Source organism: Salmo salar, chromosome ssa06, assembly GCF_905237065.1.
Source record: "Salmo salar chromosome ssa06, Ssal_v3.1, whole genome shotgun sequence".
Classification (NCBI taxonomy): Eukaryota; Metazoa; Chordata; class Actinopteri; order Salmoniformes; family Salmonidae; genus Salmo; species Salmo salar.
The window spans coordinates 20094242-20113101 of NC_059447.1; the positions used below are offsets into that span (position 1 = coordinate 20094242).

The 18860-nt window shown below is 45.8% G+C and overlaps 1 protein-coding gene across 1 annotated transcript; it reads left to right on the forward strand.

Moving 5' to 3' along the window:
• Window positions 1-282: 282 nt before the first annotated feature.
• On the forward strand, window positions 283-18860 carry LOC106606545 (IQ domain-containing protein K-like). Its single transcript, XM_045719907.1, has 9 exons — window positions 283-1398; window positions 1500-1627; window positions 1724-1874; window positions 2479-2576; window positions 2955-3007; window positions 3275-3352; window positions 3577-3661; window positions 14891-15005; window positions 18344-18860. The coding sequence occupies exons 1-9, from the start codon at window positions 1347-1349 to the stop codon at window positions 18655-18657; spliced, it is 1074 nt and encodes a 357-aa protein (XP_045575863.1). The 5' UTR covers window positions 283-1346; the 3' UTR covers window positions 18658-18860.

The following is an 18860-nucleotide window of genomic DNA, read 5'->3' on the forward strand; positions in this document are numbered from 1 at the left end:
GCTGCTTTAGTTGTGGTCACATCTGGGTGGATAGTAGTGGTGGCTGCATTATTTGGGGTCACGTCTGGGGGGATTGTGGTTTTGGAATGGCAGCAGGGAGAGGATGAGCACAAATGTACCATTAGATTACAGGTGTCAAACTCATCCCATGGAGGGCTGACTGTCTGCAGTTTTTCGCTCCTCCCTTATACTTGATTGAGTTAAGCTTACTAATTACTAAAGAACTCCCCTCACTTGGTTGTCTAGGGCTTAATTGAAAGGAATAAACAAAACCTGCAGACAGTAGGCCCTCCATGGAATGAGTTTGACACCCCTGCATTAGATGGTGAATGCCCTTAGAATAAGAGATCACTATAGGGCAGAGGTACTTAACTCACCCTATGAGGTCCAGAGCCTGCTGTTTTCTGTTCTACCTTATCATTAATTGCACACACCTGGTGACCCAGGTCTACAGCAGTCCCCGATGGAGAAAAAAAATGCAGAGGAACTGGCTTTGAGGTCCAGAGTTGAGTTTGAGGGCTTTTCTTCTGATCACAATTTTTGTGTATTATAAACGTGTACACTCACCACATGAATCGTAATTCAAACTGCCTTTGATATAACCAAGTTATTATAAGCTTCATTGGTCAAAAATACAGAGCAGTAGATCATACGTAGGAATGAGGGAGCTTTATTAATGCCTCGGGCATGCCACGATTCAATCTGTTTAGCGTTGATTGCATTCGATTTGGAATCAGGCTGCCTCCCGGGCATGGTGCCCGGTTATGGCCGACGGCAAAGTCGGCTCAAAACAAAAGTAATGTAACTAAGCACGTAGACTGATGAGTAGGATTTTGTTTTCACAAGCAAAATTGATTGCTTTTGAAAAAAATGCTTTATCTGCTTTCCCAATGAAAACTAGTTAGAAAATTCAAAAGTATTTTATGGAAAATGTATGTTTCTGGACGATGCGCCGTGCTGCCTGGTTGACAACATGACTAAACGGCTCAGATTACTGTTTGATTTGAGATCGCCTCCCTCCCCGCTTTCGCCTGGTTAATGATTCAACCCGAGCCAGCGTAATAAAACTCCCTCTTTGGTTCCGTCTGTCTGAGTCAGCTGTAGCTGCTGCCCTCCAGTGCCTGATGTGGGATAAAAAAAAAATAGGAACAGTCCCTGCTTGTTTGCTATTGGTTTCTTTTAAAGACTTATACATATTTTCTAATTGTGTTAAAAATGTGTTTTTTTGGGCTAAGAGAAATGTGTACTTCATCCAAGATATTCTTAGTAATTAAAAAAAAAAAACGGAAGTACGAATATACGTTTTCCTTGACAACCAGCAATGCGTTCTTAGCAACTGCCTCAGAATGGCAAAAATGATTGGTGCTAAGAAATCGTTGTGGCAACAAGTCTGTGAAGGTAAGCTATGCTTCGCTTGAGAGTTAATTGTAAATACCGGTATGCATGTTGTCGATTAAAATAGGCACACATATTTCGTTTTCATTGTTGTGTGCAACCAGAATATGAGTCGGAGCAGCCCAGTCCACCCAGCGCTGCTTGGACAGACAGTGGTTCAGTGAGCACTCATGTCTCCCAGTACAGCGCCAGCAAGCACTCTCCTGTCTTCTATGGTCTCATGGCTGCTAAGGTAAGGCGGCCAACAATAATTGCACTTCAGTAAATACTATTCATTTGTAAAAAGAAAACGATATGTTTGTCTACATGGTGCTGTATGGCTTTCTAGGTTGCTGTGGATGATGATCCTGTGAAGCATGTTGACCCTCTTCTGAGCCACCCTGCCCTTGCTGGATACTCTGCCTTGGACAAACCTCCATCCTTCTGTCACAGACAGCCTCTGACCACACACCCTGCATCCACTCCCCAGCTCCATCAACGTGAGTTTCAAACTACTTAAAACTGTAGCTGCTTTGTATGTGCTAAACATACTATTGCCTCTGCCAAGAGGTCTTGAAGTTTATGGCACAGGAAGTAGGCTAGTGTCCTGTAGCCTCAGTGTTTCTGGTGCAAGACCCGATACTGCTTTCCCCTCTCAATCGCTACACATAATCTATGCTTTTATCAGGAACAATACTTTCCTGTTTAATTAGCTCTCTAAGCACAGTAGAGGATAACAATGTTTCAAGTCTGTCTCGATTTTACTCCCCAGTAATAGTACCATAACAGTGTTTTAGGCTACATTTTACTCCCCAGTAATAGTACCATAACAGTGTTTTAGGCTACATTTTACTCCCCAGTAATAGTACCATAACAGTGTTTTAGGCTACATTTTACTCCCCAGTAATAGTACCATAACAGTGTTTTAGGCTACATTTTACTCCCCAGTAATAGTACCATAACAGTGTTTTAGGCTACATTTTACTCCCCAGTAATAGTACCATAACAGTGTTTTAGGCTACATTTGGAGTGAAATGTTCCCTTGCATGGCAGAAAGGCCCCTCTTACCCCACTTGTGATGATCCATTCCCATGTCTGCCCCAGGCCCAATCACCCAGTTCCTGGAGGGGTCCGTGTTCCCAGTGCTACTGCCTGGACTGGAGGCCATGCTGAGAGAGGCCCAGAGACAACACTGCCTGGAGGTACTGGCACTAGGCCTATATCACACAATAACACTAACATGATATAATGGCAATTTACTAGATATCAATGTGGCCCTGCAGAACACTACAGACCACCAAACTACAATACACTACAGTATTTTAATAGTTTGCTTCCCCTGACTGTACAACATAAACAACTTTGAATTATAGAGTGACATGATGTATGATCACCTCTTCTGAAATATTGTCTCTAACATGTGATGAATCCCAACACCCAAAACTAGTACTAGGACTCATTTAATCCGACTTCAAGCACTGATTATACTATGATAATGATGATTATACTGCAGCCTACTTCTGTAGAGCTCTGCAGATTATTACACTACAGTAACACTGTGATCCTTTTACCTGTTTAAGAGGAAAAGAACAGCATTCAACGCTTGTGACTTCCTAACTGAGTGGCTGTACAAGTAAGTCTGCCTGCATGCCCCCTTTGCGCTCTTCCATTCTCAGTTGATTTAGTAAAAAGCTTTGACAATGTCTCTGAACTTTCTGCCACCTTTTTATCTTCTGAGTGCTAAGCTATTGCTTTTACCATTAAAAAAAAAAGAAGCTCTGTGTCTAAAAATGGATTGGTGTTACGCAACTATGACTGTAGTTTGTCTTTGTGTGAAACTAAGCTTAATATTCTGTCTGCTACGGTCTGTTCCAAAGCCTTTTCTTCTCTCTCACTGCAGTCGGAACCCCCGCCGGCAGGGACAGGCCCCAGTGGACTTCCATGAGATCCCATTTGTCAAGGACTGGCTCAGGATACAGTGAGTTGCAGGAGACTTAATAAAGTGTATACGCAAACATAACACAGAGCAAGAAAGTCATCTCAGAAATCACACAGAATATGTATGCATGTACACACACACCCACACACACACAGTGACACAAACTTGCACCTTAGGCTGATGCTGCTCTTATGAACAGAGGTGACTCACATGCTGCCCTCTCCTCTCTCCATCCCCTCCTCTCTTCTCCCTCCCTCTCCCAGTCCCAGGCCTCCCATCCCTCTCTCCCTACTGCTGTCAGACCAGCAGGCTGCTGTTCTCATCCAGTCCTTCTGGCGGGGCTATACCGTGAGTGTTGTTGACAGTAAATTAAAGGTCACTGTTATTTTAGATGAGAAATAGTCTTGTACCATTTTAAAGGGTGTCAATGCACGGTGTGTAAAGGGTTAAATGCTTCACTGTCCCCTATTTTGCTGTGTGTTTGTTAGTGCGTAAGTGTGCATGCTTATGTGTGTTCTTTTACGTGCATGCATGTGTGTGTATTATTGTGTTCAGGCGTTTGTATTTTCAGGAGCTGGCCAATGACCCCATATGAAACAAATATATTGTGTAATCCCATTATTTTCTGGCTACAGCGTGATTATGTCATCAGTGATGCACTGCCTAATTCCTTCCTGTGTCGGTGTTCTTGAGTGCTCTGTTCTGGATAAATATAGACACTAATTGCTGTAAGTCGCTCTGGTTAAGAGCGTCTCATAAATTACAAAAAATGTAAACTCACACACACCCATAGACGCACTTCTAATCAGACAAGTCTCTGTCTCGTCTATCTACTAGACACTGTTGTTGTCTGTTTATGATGTAACCACAAATGACCCCTTTTTTACACACAAACACCAAAACAGCTCTTTTTCTTCTCATCCCTGCGACTCTGTGATAGCGTAGAAAGATCCAGCCCAAAATCTCCTCATTGTCAGTGTAAATGATTAAGGATGGACGATGCTAGCTGTGGTTTAGAGCTGTCATGTCCAAACAGGCTCTGCTCGAGTGGGCTTGAAGAAGCACTGGGGTGGGCAGAGCAGAGCATGCAGAGTGTGTCCTGTTCGACCAGTCTGGCCAGAGGTAGGCAGTATTGGAGCTCTTGTGTTATCTCGCACTGTAATTGGTTGTAATTCCTCTCCTCAACAGGAGGTGGCGGTAGTGAGCCTGTCCTCTCTCATTGACTCCCTGTGTTTATCCTGCTCTGACTGAGGTAAGGTTCAATAGGGCGAGGGATAGCACAGCAGACTCTCCCCACTAGTAGTTTAGGGATGGAGTGGAGAGAGATGGCTTGGAAGGCTCTGCTAAAAGGCTTTTTCAGGGGTGATTAGAGAGGGAGTGAAGGAGAGGAACACTGTTAGTGCTGTTTTTGGGGCTTGGGCCAGCCCAGAACTGGGTCTGAGGGGCTGGCTGTTTGATGTACAGCCATGTTGTGTCTGTGGATAATGTGGATCTGGGACTAGATCTTAACTAGGGTGTAGTGGTTAGCCCTCCCAACTCACATACAGTGCCTTCGGAAAGTATTCAGACCCCTTGACTTTTTCCACATTTTGTTACGTAACAGCCTTTTTCTAAAATCTACACACAATACCCCATAATGACAAAGCGATAACAGGTTTTTAGTAAACATAAATACGTTATTTACATAAGTATTCAGACTCTTTGCTATGAGACTCGAAATCGAGCTCAGGTGCATCCTGTTTCCATTGATCATCCTTGAGATGTTTCTACAACTTGATTGGAGTCCACTTGCTTGATTGATTGGACATGATTGGACATGATGTGGAAAGGCACACACCTGTCTATATAAGGTCCCACAGTTGACAGTGTATGTCAGAGCAAAAACCAAGCCATGAGGTTGAAGGAATTGTCCATAGAGCTTCGAGACAGGATTGTATCGAGGCAGCATTGAAGGTCCCCAAGAACACAGTGGCCTCCATCATTCTTAAATGGAAGAAGTTTGAAACCCCCAAGACTCTTCCTAGAGCTGGCCTCACCTGGCCAAACTGAGCAATCGGGGGAGAAAGGCCTTGGTCAGGGAGGTGACCAAGAACTTGATGGTCACTGACAGAGCTCTAGAGTTCCTCTGTGGAGATGGGATAACCTTCCAGAAGGACAACCATCTCTGCAGGACTCCACCAATCAGGCCTTTATGGTAGAGTGGCCAGATGGAAGCCACTCCTCAGTAAAAGGCACAAGACAGCCAGCTTGGAGTTTGTCAAAAGGCACATAAAGACTCTCAGACCATGAGAAACAAGATTGAACTCATTGGCCTTAATGCCAAACGTCACGTCTGAAGGAAACCTGGCACCATCCCTACGGTGAAGCATGGTGGTGGCAGCATCATGCTGTGGGGATGTTTTTCAGCTGCAGGGACTGGGAGACTAGTCAGGATTGAGGCAAAGATGAATGGCGCAAAGTACAGAGAGATCCTTGATGAAAACCTGGTCCAGAGCGCTCAGGACCTCAGACTGGGGCGAAGGTTTACCTTCCAACAGGACAACGACCCTAAGCACACCGCCAAGACGACGCAGGAGTGGCTTCGGAACAAGTCTCTGAATGTCCTTGAGTGGCCCAGCCAGAGGCCGGACTTGAACCCGATCGAACATCTCTGGAGAGACCTGAAAATATCTGTGCGAGCTTGAGAGGATTTGACAGAGCTGACAGAGCTTGAGAGGATCTGCACAGAAGAATGGGAGAAACTCCCCAAGTACAGGTGTGCCAAGCTTGTAGCGTCATAACCAAGATGACTCAAGGCTGTAATCACTGCCAAAGGTGCTTCAACAAAGTATTGAGTAAAGGGTCTGAAATTTCAGTTGTATATTTGTAATAAATTAACAAAAAATTCTAAAAACTTGTTTTTGCTTTGTCATTAAGGGGTATTAAGTATAGATTGATGAGGGAAAACGGCTGTCACGTAAACATTTTTGGAAAAAGTCAAGGGGTCTGAATACTTTCTAAATGCACTGTATACCCTGGTGGCAGGGGGACTGAGCCCACTCTCGGCCACTTCAGTGTCTGAGACACTCTGCTTTATGATACACCCCTCTACACTTTCCCACTGTTCTTTCAATGAAATATATATATAAAATAGGGATTTGGCTGGAGGCTGTGCTGGTGCTGCGGTATTGGACTATATCAAAGGCTGAGGAGGTAGGCCTGTAGGACTGTCATGATAGGCCTGAAGCTGGTGCTGAAGAGGCATTGGGCTGTGTCCTGAGTGGTTTGTTACCTGGGGCTCAAAGCAGCCACAGCCAGCAGAGACAGCAGCAGCATGTACAACACAGTCAACTGTGAACTGAGAGCTGCCTGTGTGATGCTCTGATGCTCTGCACAGTGCCATCATGCTTCAGAGGAGTGTGTGTGTGTGTGTGTGTGTGTGTGTGTGTGTGTGTGTGTGTGTGTGTGTGTGTGTGTGTGTGTGTGTGTGTGTGTGTGTGTGTGTGTGTGTGTGTGAGTGTGTGTGGCTCAGCGGGGTGGAAACAGTGTATGTGAAGCTTTTCAGTAGACGTCAATACTATTTTCCTCTCGTTCTCACCTCTAGCCCTTTATCCATCATACTCATCCTAATCCTTCCTCTCTCATTCAGTCCCTCTTATACCATACTCTCCTGTTCCTCCCCCCTTCCTCTATCTTTCTCTTCCTCTCTCATTCAATCCACCTTACACCATACTTTCCTGTCCCCCCTTCCTCCGACTATCTCTCCCTTTCTCATTCAATCCCCCTTACAACATACTCTCCTGTTTCTCCCCTCCTTCCTCCGTCTAGTTCTCTCTTTCTCTGCCTCATCCCTCTCTCTTACTATCTCTCTCTTTCTCTCTCACTCACGTGGCTGAGTTATGTAACCTGCCTGACGCAGCGTTGACTGCAGAGGAGGGGTGTGTGGGTGCGTGTGTGTGTGCATTTGTGTGTACCCCTCCCTCAATCACCTCTTTCATTGACAATATGTGTAGTTGTTACCAAGGATGAACGGTCAGCTTCAGAAACACACGTTGATGCCACACAGCAGCCAGTATATCACACAGCAGCCAGTATATCACACAGCAGCCAGTACATCACACAGCAGCCAGTACATCACACAGCAGCCAGTACATCACACAGCAGCCAGTACATCACACAGCAGCCAGTACATCACACAGCAGCCAGTACATCACACAGCAGCCAGTACATCACACAGCAGCCAGTACATCACACAGCAGCCAGTACATCACACAGCAGCCAGTACATCACACAGCAGCCAGTACATCACACAGCAGCCAGTACATCACACAGCAGCCAGTACATCACACAGCAGCCAGTACATCACACAGCATCCAGTACATCACACAGCAGCCAGTACATCACACAGCAGCCAGTACATCACACAGCAGCCAGTACATCACACAGCAGCCAGTACATCACACAGCAGCCAGTATATCACAGAGCACCTGGTCAGACAATGTTCTTTCTCTCTGAGCAGCACAGGGAGATGCTAGGCTGAACACTAGAAAGAGAGATGCTATGACACAACATGTTATGTAATATACTTAGCTAACACACCGTAGCCATAGCCCAGCTAGCCATAATCATCCATCCTTTAACTCCTGCTAGGCACAGTGCAGTACAGTACTGGAGGTACACTTCAAAGTGTAAACTCCTCTTTTCACAGTCCCCAAATCCAGAACAAATTCAAGAAAGTATACAGTATTATATAGAGCCATTATTGCATGGAAATCCGTTCCATCTCATATTGCTCAGATGAACAGCAAACCTGTTTCAAAAAACAGATAAAGCAACACCTCACGGCACAACGCATCTCCCCTATTTGACATAGATAGTTTGTGTGTATGTTACTGACATGTAGGCTACGTGTGCCTTTACATTTTTTTTGATGTAGTTCTGTCCTTGAGCTGTATTATGTAATGTTTCATGTTTAGTGTGGACCCCAGGAAGAATAGTTGCTGCTTTCGCAACAGCTAATGGGGATGTTCATGAGGCACCAAACAGAAGAAAAGGGACTGAAACAGGGAAGGACTACCTGCACTCACCCGATAAGAAAAGCTTGTTTTTCAACTTCCGTTTCAAAACGTTTTGCTATGGTTTGACCTAATGAATATGACCCTACTCTAACCATCCAGAAGCCTTAGCCAGCAGATGCACTACATAAGCCCACAACAAAGATCAGTGGAGGCTGCTGAGTGGAGGACGGCTCATACTAATGTCTGGAATGGAGTCAATGGAATGGTATCAACCATATGGAAGCCATGTCCTCCCTTCAGCAGCCTCCACTGACAGAGATATACTACATAAGCCCACCACAGAAATATACTACATAAGCCCACCACAGATATATATACTACATAAGCCCACCACAGAGATATACTACATATACCCACCACAGAGATATACTACATATACCCACCACAGAGATATACTTCATAAACCCACCACAGAGATGTACTACATAAACCCACCACAGAGATATACTACATAAGCCCACCACAGATATATATATACTACATAAGCCCACCACAGAGATATACTACTTAAACCCACCACAGAAATATACTACATAAGCCCACCACAGATATATATACTACATAAGCCCACCACAGAGATATACTACATAAACCTACCACAGAGATGTACTACATAAACCCACCACAGAGATGTACTACATAAACCCACCACAGAGATATACTACATAAACCCACCACAGAGATATACTACATAAGCCCACCACAGAGATGTGTACATAAACCCACCACAGAGATATACTACATAAACCCACCACAAAGATATACTACATAAACCCACCACAAAGATATACTACATAAGCCCACCACAGATATATGTACTACATAAGCCCAGCACAGATATATACTACATACGCCCACCACAGAGACATACTACATACACCCACCACAGAGATATACTACATAAACCCACCACAGAGATATACGACATATACCCACCACAGAGATATACTACATAAACCCACCACAGAGATATACTACATAAACCCACCACAGAGATATACTACATAAGCCCACCACAGAGATATAGTACATAAACCCACCACAGAGATATACTACATAAGCCCACCACAGAGATGTGTACATAAACCCACCACAGACCACTCAAGGCATTGCAATGGTGAGTTAAACAGTATTGTGGCCAAAGGAGACCAGTAATAAATAGCTTTCCAATTAAACAGTCAATGGTGCTCAATAGTGTGGCCATGTAGAGAAAGAGAGGGATTTTATGGTCATAGATAGACATAGATAGACGCCTCTAGGGTTCTGCTCCGTTTAGCCTACCCCACTCTCAGAGATTTACAGGCACGGACTCAGTACCTAGCCCAGTCCAGCCCAGGACATCTCATAGCCCAGCACAGCAGAGCTTAGTCCTAGCCTACCCCAGTCCAGTCCATAGTCAGTCTAGCCTATAGCCTAGCCTACCCCAGTCCATAGTCATCTACCTCACTCTGTACTTAGACTGTGAGTAGCTAGGTATTGCTGTGCCCTATACTTACTTTGCCAGGGCTCTACAGTGCGACCATTTTACTTGCATATGCGCCTAAATATTTTGCTGTGCGACCTGGAATTTTAATTTAGGAGCACCAGTGTGCCAAGAAAAACACCACCCAGATGATAATTGTTGTAATGATTACTTCACTGTACGGCTGCACCTGAGTGCCATGGAGAACACACTGAGCGCAGATTCATGACAAAGAAAACAGTTTGTTACCTCTAATATGTTTTTGTATGATCCTAACATTTTTTACTTGGCGCACACATGCTCCTTCTAAAAAAAGGTCAGCATAGAGCCCTGTGTATGACTGTGGGGTGTAGGCTTGGGTGACCCCCAGTATTATCCCTGCATGCCCTGGAATGGCCTGGTAGTGGTGCCACCACTATCAGTGATAAATTCAAAGAACTGTGGGAACATAGAAATAAAATCTGTAGAACAGACATCCCCATTCAAGTCAAGACTCCACGCCTGTTCTAGCAATTCAATGTCTATGTAAGGCAAGGCTGTTGGAGAGAGATTTTGCCCATAGAGAACTAGGTCTTTGATTCCAGATGAGTGATTGGAGGGATGTTAGATGACTTGCATTAGACCAGTGAGCTAGTGAAAAGCTAATGGTAGACAAGCCTACATGAGGGGCGAACAATAAGAACACAAGGGCTGAGTTAGCCTAATAACCACAATGGACACTTTTCTAATCTGTGTCTACCCATCCCTTCCTTTAAATGTCAATCCAGAGGGAGTGATAGTGTCTGCTTGCAGTACACCCTATAGGCTTATAGTACACACTACACAGGGAATAGGGTGCTGTTTGAGACACAGCCAGTGATGCAGTGAGGAACCACAAGGCACTTAGATGAACCATGTGTGGCTCACAGGAAGTGCAGTACCCTGGGGCAGAGCGTGGTACTTCCTCCCCTCCATCCACCCCTACATTCCTCCATGGCCCGGCTCTGCTGTAGATGAATCAAATAAAATCACATTTTATTTGTCACATGCACCGAATACAACAGGTGTAGACCTTATCGTGAAATGCTTACTTACAAGCCCTTAACCAACAGTGCAGTTCAAGAAATAGGGTTCAGAAAATATTTGCTAAATCAACTAAAGTAAAATTTTTTATAAAAAGTACCACAATAAGATGACATAACAATAACGAGGCTATGTACAGGGGGTACCTGTACCGAGTCAATGTGGGGGAGTACAGGTTAGTCGAGGTAATATGTACACGTAGGTAGGGGTAAAGTGACTATGCATAGATAACTGACTATGCATAGCAGCAGTGTAAAAACATATGTAACTAGTCCGGGTGGCCATTTGATGAATTGTTCAGCAGTCTTATGGCTTGGGGGTAGAAGCTGATCAGGAGCCTTTTGGACCTAGACTTGGTGCTTTGGTACCACTTCCCATGCAGTAGCAGAGGAAACAGTCTATGACTTGGGTGACTGGAGTCTTTGACAATTTTTTGGTCTTTCCTCTGACACTGCCTATTATATAGGTCCTTGCTGACAGGAAGCTTGGCCCCAGTGATGTATTGGGCCGTACGCACTACCCTCTGTAGCGCCTTACGGTCGGATGCCGAGCAGTTGTCATACCAGGCAGTGATGCAACCGGTCAACACACTCTAGATGGTGCAGCTGTATAACAATCTGGGGATCCATGCTAAATCTTTTCAGTCTCCTGTGGGGGAAAAGACATTGACGTGCCCTCTTCACGACTGTCTTGGTGTGTTTGGACCATGATAGTTTGTTGGTGATGTGGACACCAAGGAACTTGAAACTCTCAACCCGTTGATGTTAATGGGGGCCTGTTCGGCCCGCCTTTTCCTGTAGTCCACGATCAGATCCTTTGTCTTGCTCACATTAATGGAGAGGTTGTTTTCCTGGCACCACACTGCCAGGTCTCTGACCTCCTCCCTATAGGCTGTCTCATCGTTATCATTGTCGGTGATCAGGCCTACCACTGTCGTCGTCAGCAAACTTAATGATGGTGTTGAAGTTGTGCTTGGCCACATATTCGTGGGTCAACAGGGAGTACAGGAGGGGACTAAGCACGTAACCCTGAGGGGCCCCGGTGTTGAGGATCAGCGTGGCAGATGTGTTGTTACCTACCCTTAACACTTGGGGGCGGCCCGTCAGGAAGTACAGGATCCAGTTGCAGAGGGAGGTGTTTAGTCCCAGGGTCCTTAGCTTAGTGATGAGCTTTGTGGGCATTATGACCAGCCTTTCAAAGCACTTCATGACTACTGACATGTGTGCTACGGGGCGGTAGTCATTTAGGCAGGTTACCTTGGCATTCTTGGGCACAGGGACTATGGTGGTCTGCTTGAAACATGTTGGTAGTACAGACTGGGTCAGGGAGAGGTTGAACATGTCAGTGAAGACACTTGCCAGTTGGTCTGCGCAAGCTGTGAGTACACGCCCGGGTAATATGTCTGCCCTGCGGCCTTGGGAATGTTGACCTGTTTAAAGGTCGGCTATGGAAAGCATGATCACACAGTCGTCCGGAACAGCTGGTGTTCTCATGCATGCTTCAGTGTTCAGGATGAAGTAAAGTCTCTGATCTCAGACTAACCCCCTTTCCTCTCCACTTTATTCTTCTCCTATCTTCTCCTCCCTTTTCTCCCACAGACTTGGACAAGGGCTCTGTCTCAGCTAGACCACCTGACAGAGAGAATGACACTTGGAAGGCGTGTGAGTGTGTGTGTGTGTGTGTGTGTGTGTGTGTGCATCTGCGTATCTTTGTGTCAGGTGTGTGTGTGTGTGTGTGTGTGTGTGTGTGTGTGTGTGTGTGTGTGTGTGTGTGTGTGTGTGTGTGTGTATCTGTGTGTGTGTGTGTGTGTGTGTGTGTGTGTGTGTGTGTGTGTGTGTGTGTGTGTGTGTGTGTGTGTGTGTGTGTGTGTGTGTGTGTGTGTGTGTGTGTGTGTGTGTGAACAGATTTTCTTGGGAAGACTTTGACTTGGAGCGAGGATGCCAGTGGGGATTAAGTTAGATGGGGTCTCACTGTGCTTTTGGTGCTTATGCTATGTGTGTGTGTGTGCATGCTGTCTCGCTCATTTATATAATCATGTTTGAAATGCCCATCCTTCACACATACCCAGGGTAGGGACAACTCACTCACGTGTTCAACTCAAATACACACAGACACACACATTCATCCTGACGTGCACACCAAAGTACACAATACACACATACTCAAAAGATTATTAGGAAAGGCGCACTAATGGTTTGACACACAAAAACACTCATCCGTATGTAATGAAACAGACACGTGTACAGACAGACATGATGCAGTGCTAAACTGAATCCATGATGCACTTCAGCCATAACAAACCTCACCCTGGTTAACTAGCTATCTGCATTGATTTACACAGACACTCCCATCACCCATCCCCTTTCTTCCTCAAGTGGCATACCGACACACACACATGAACAAGCACGCATGCGCACGCACGCACACAAACAAGACAGACTGCCCCCCTCCTGACCCTCACCCCTCATTTCCATCTCTATGGTATCTCCCGTCAGCAGAGGGGGTTGTGCTGCGTTCTGACACCCACTGAATAAACCATGGCTTCCCCTCCACCCCAATGCCATGGTACGGCCTTACGTAACAGGCCCACTTTCACAGCCACACACTCCCATTTAGACTGCAGCTAGCTACGGCTAACCACTAACTAAGGCTATACTGGGGAGCGAGATGGAGGAGGGGAGAGACCGGGGGGAGGGGAGGCTGAGGAACAGGAGTGAGATGAAGGAATGGGAGCAAGGGGTGGGAGGGTGAGAGGAGGCAAAGAAGTAGAGAGGGGGGAGGGTAGAGAGAGTGAAATGAGGGATGATGGGAGGAGGGGAAAGATGTAAAAGGGACACACTGGGGAGAGGGAGGAGAGGGAGATAGAAATGGGAGCAAGGGGGAAGGGTGAAATGAGGGAGGGAGAGGCAAGAAGTGAGGTGGGAGAGAGAGAAGGAGGAGAGGAAGGAGAATGGTAGAAAAGAAAAGGACAGATGGGAACAAGGAGAGGAGGTAAGAGAGTGGCAAACAGGAGTGTGTGTGTGTGATAGAAAGAAGACATGAAGAAAAAGACAGACAGACAGACAGACAGACAGACAGACAGACAGACAGACAGACAGACAGACAGACAGACAGACAGACAGACAGACAGACAGACAGACAGACAGACAGACAGACAGACAGACAGACAGACAGACAGACAGACAGACAGACAGACAGACAGACAGACAGACAGTAGGAGGGGTGAGAGGAGAATGGAGAGCAGGAGGAAACGGGTGAAGAGGGACTCTGAGACATAAAGATCTAGTCAGAGTGTAGGAAAGAGGGGGGCTGGGAGAGAGGAGGATTCAGGGACATGTTCTATTCAGCTACCCTGCAGCAGCTATTTGGAACCTCCATTGAAAGCTTTGAGGCCACACAGAAACACAGGGAAAGACCTCGGAAAGGCTCCAGGAAAAACATGCTCTCTCAGTATTCTGGATTTAGTCCCACCATCCACATTATCATCTGCATTATTATCCACATGATCATCAACATACAATAGCTGAAAGACCTGGCACTGGCACTGCCTTCAGTTTACTGCCAAACACATTGTTTTATCAACATAGGAATCCGCATGAAAGTTAGTACTGCTAAACTACCCATCCTATTGCCTACAGCGTACAGTACACACACACACACACACACACACACACACACACACACACACACACACACACACACACACACACACACACACACACACACACACACACACACACACACACACACACACACACACACACTGCTGTATGGTATTCTGGAGGAAGGAATCTATATTCAGGTGTGCCAGCCCAGTGTGTTTCTCCTCCAGCTGCTTCAGATTAAAACAGATTCTACCAGAGAGGATCTGGACCATCTAGAGGACACTTCCTGTTTTAGTTTGATTGACAATGTGGATTCAATCAAGGTCAAACACAAGAATAGTCATTACAACTGTTTCTGACTGTGTGTGTGTGCGTGTGTGTGTGTGTGTAGGTGCGGGCCCGTGCAGATGTGCAGGAGCTGCGCCAGTGGCAGAGGGAGCTTAGAGAGGATAACCGTGACATCACCAAAACAGTCCAAGAATTCTGGGCTCACCAGGAGAGCCGGGGTGAGTGAACACACACACACACACACACACACACACACACACACACACACACACACACACACACACACACACACACACACACACACACACACACACACACACACACACACACACACACACACACACACACACACACACACACACACACACACACACACACAGGTAACTGACAAAATAATGGAAACAATTGAGTAAATCAGGTAGGGATGGGCACGGTTATTCAGATATTCAATTTTACGTCTATTTTAACAATGAAAAGGCTTTGTCTAAATGTAATTGTCTATCTGACATTGCTACACACAAGGATATGCCATGACATTTGAAATACTTAATTCAATAAAATTATCTTTTGAATGTAGTTTTATTGACATAAAGTACATACCATAGTAGCCTACACGGGTTTCACGTGTTTGTTATTGTGGGCCAATCAAAGTGGCACCGTCTACAGTCAGTGGCTCCATGTGTAGTAAGCAACGTGAGAGATCTCTAATCAATGCTGAATGGAATTAAAATGACAGAATTCCGTTAGTTAAATGAGAAGGAGTAGGCTACAACTACGAGCAACCATCAGGTAAGCTGTTGTTTAATCTGAATGGAGTTGCTGCTGAGGAGAGAGCGAGAGAGGGAAGGAGAGGGAGAGAATGAGGGCAGGAGAGGGAGGGGGAAGAAATATGGGAAGTGAAGGAGACAGAAGAGAAAATGTCTGCAGGGTTCAGGATGTCTTTGTGTGACACAGAGGGAGGGGGACTCCACACATCTTCAGAAAGAGATGGAGGCAGGAAAGAAGGAGAGAGGGAGAGAGATGAAAGTGTGTGTGTGTGTGTGTGTGTGTGTGTGTGTGTGTGTGTGTGTGTGTGTGTGTGTGTGTGTGTGTGTGTGTGTGTGTGTGTGTGTGTGTGTGTGTGTGTGTGTGTGTGTGTGTGTGTGTGTGTGTGTGTGTATATATAGTGTAGAGCAGCTGGGAATGTAGGTCCTATTCCAGAGAGAAAACCCTGAGCCCTTAATGGCTGACTGGCTGGCATTCCTGGGAGAACAACACAGCTATGTCCTTGACAACACACACACACACACTTTACAAATATGCACACACACAAGCATAACCACATGCTCAATACATACAGAAGCACAGATTACAATGCACATACATGCACAGAATATCTCCGTCACATACAAACAGATATGCTTAAACATACATACACACAGGCAGATGTTTTAACAGCCCTGCACATAGCACATGTTTTAGACACACAAACACTACACTCACACACACACACACATCGGTCTTTTCCACATGACCACCACATTGAGGCACGCATTCCAAAACAACAAAGGCACACACACCACACACATCCAAATAGCTGTGGAGCAGCGAACATTCTTACACTTCCTGGTACACGACACTCCTGCTGCGTGAAGCGAGTGCTGACCTGACATTCCAGCAGGGGGCCTGGGGGGGCTGTGGGAGCACAGAAACACACCTGACCTTATGTTCTCAATAGAGATGGAGAGGGACCTCTCTATCTCTCAGCATCAGCACCTGTTGTCAATGGAGACCTCTCTCTACTCTCTACCTCTCAACAGCAGCACCTGAATACAGTATTCTCAGTGGAGAGGAACTTCTCTCTATACCTGACTACTGTGTTGTCAATGCAGACCTCTCTACCTCTTCAACATAAGCACCTGACTACTGCGTTCTCAATGGAAAGCCCTCTCTCAACATCAGCACCACAGCATTGTACAGTACTTGTGTGTGAGAGAGAGAGAGAGAGAGATGCATATAGAAAGATAGGGGAATGGAGGAAGGGGTAGATGGTAGAGACAGAGAGAGACGTTGCTGGGCTGTTTTTGCTGAAGTTGCAGTTTGTTTGTTGTTTTTGGGCGTAATGAACCGAGAGCAGAGCAGCACACAGTGCAGAGTGACGGATGACACAAACCACAGGACAGAGAGAGAAGAGGGGGAGTGTGAGAGAGATGGAGAAGAGAGAGAGAAAGACCTGAAAGAGAGGCAGAGGAAAAGAGAAAAATTGAGATGGGAGAGAGAGAGGAAGAGGGAGACATGAAAGGAGCAAAATAAATGTTAACTGTGTGATACAGCAGCTGCTGCCAGGCTGATCTCATCTGACCCAGTACCATACCATACCCATTCACCATTACACACTTCACAGGCTGAAACACAAGCACTGGAAATGGCCTAAAAACCTCATAGGCTGAAACATTTAATGACCTCGCCATTAGGGCTGTGACGGTCATGGAATTTTGGATGAGGGTTATTGGTCAGCCAAATGGCCGTGATCACGTTATAATCATTTGAATAGTACATTTTCTCCTCTACTCCGCTCCTGACTGCATGGGCTGCTGCTGCAGTGAGGGGGACTTGTTTGCTACAACACCTTGCTTGTTTCAGCAAGGAACAACAAAGTTTCATCACGTTGTAAAGAGTCCATGTTACCACGGAAATGCCCGACCAGTCGGCTGTTCGTTCCACACACACACATACACAAAATGGTTATGGTGGTTATGGAAATTACTTGAAAAACTTCACCGTCTGAAACATAAGCGCTAGAAATGACTTAGATTGAAACATTATCACTGGAAATTGACTTAAAGACATTCTGAAACATAAGCACTGGAAACAAGTCGGAAAATCATTCATACTGAGGCGGTCTCATCTCTTGGTCTCGACAGGGTTCTCAGACATGGCCGCCACAGGTCAGGTCAGGCCTGGAGGTCAAGCGTCAGCTGACAGGTGCAGAGCTCAGCACCACATTAATCTATCTCCTCGTGTCCCTGACCTCGTGTATCATGTGAGGAATGTATCTCTGATGACGGTTCAGTGAACACGACAACATAAAGCTAGCTATCCCATAGCTCGATAACTCAACAACAGGGTTGGGGTCAATTCCATTTAAATTCAGGATGTAAACTGATATTCCAATTTGAAATAAAACATTTCTCAATACTTTTTTGGGTAAAATTTTCATTTGCTTCCTGTTTACTTGATTGAATTGAAATTGACCCCAAACACCGTCATTAACCAGTGTAAACATAGCAAACCATCATACACAACATTGTGTCTGTGACATCTACAACACAAATTTGTTTTTCTCTCTCTCTTTGTTTGAGTATTGTAACTGGTCAAATATAAAGAACACAATTCTATTCAAGAAAGCTTTGCATCTATTGTCTATTACTGAGGCTAACAATAGAACAGGCCTAGCAGCTGTCACCATGAGCTAGTCTACAAACCTCTGAATCGTGTGTGTGTGTGTGTGTGTGTGTGTGTGTGTGTTTGGGGGATAAACTGTATGTTTGGTTTATTTTGTTTTATACTTCCCTAGTGAGTTCGGCCCTCAATGACCTCAGGGGGGACTCTACCACCCCTCAGACCCCTCAGCCCGGCGGTGGGTACTCCAACTCAGACGTGTCCATCCAGGTGGTCTCCCCCACCCCCCAGAGCACCGTGGTCCACACCCCCACCTCCCAGATGAGTCCTGAGAGCACCGAGTCGCTGACCCCCAGCCTGCAGGGAGTAGAGGAGCTGACCAGGGAGGAGAGGACACTAACTGACTCACTGACCCTGCCCGAGGCTGCTGCCGTTGCGGCTTTAGCCACCGCTATGGATACCTTTTCCCCATCCTTAGGGAGCCACTGAAAGGCCATAGAGGCTGAGGCAATGTGTGTCCCAAATGGCACCCTATTCCTTATACCAGAGCTGCCACATCCTGGTCCTGGAGGGTTGAAATACAGTGGCTTGCAAAAGTATTCACCCCTTTGGCATTTTTCCTATTTTGTTGCCTTACATCCTGGAATTAAAATTGATTTTTTTGGGGGGGGTTTGTATCATTTGATTTACAC

Excerpts from the sequence above, each read along its gene's own strand:
- LOC106606545 (XM_045719907.1), top strand. The coding sequence starts at position 1,347 with ATGGCAAAAATGATTGGTGCTAAGAAATCGTTGTGGCAACAAGTCTGT. Across the intron at positions 1,399-1,499 it reads GTGGCAACAAGTCTGTGAAG|AATATGAGTCGGAGCAGCCC; the intron begins GTAAGCTATGCT and ends GTGTGCAACCAG. Across the intron at positions 3,353-3,576 it reads AAGGACTGGCTCAGGATACA|TCCCAGGCCTCCCATCCCTC; the intron begins GTGAGTTGCAGG and ends TCCCTCTCCCAG.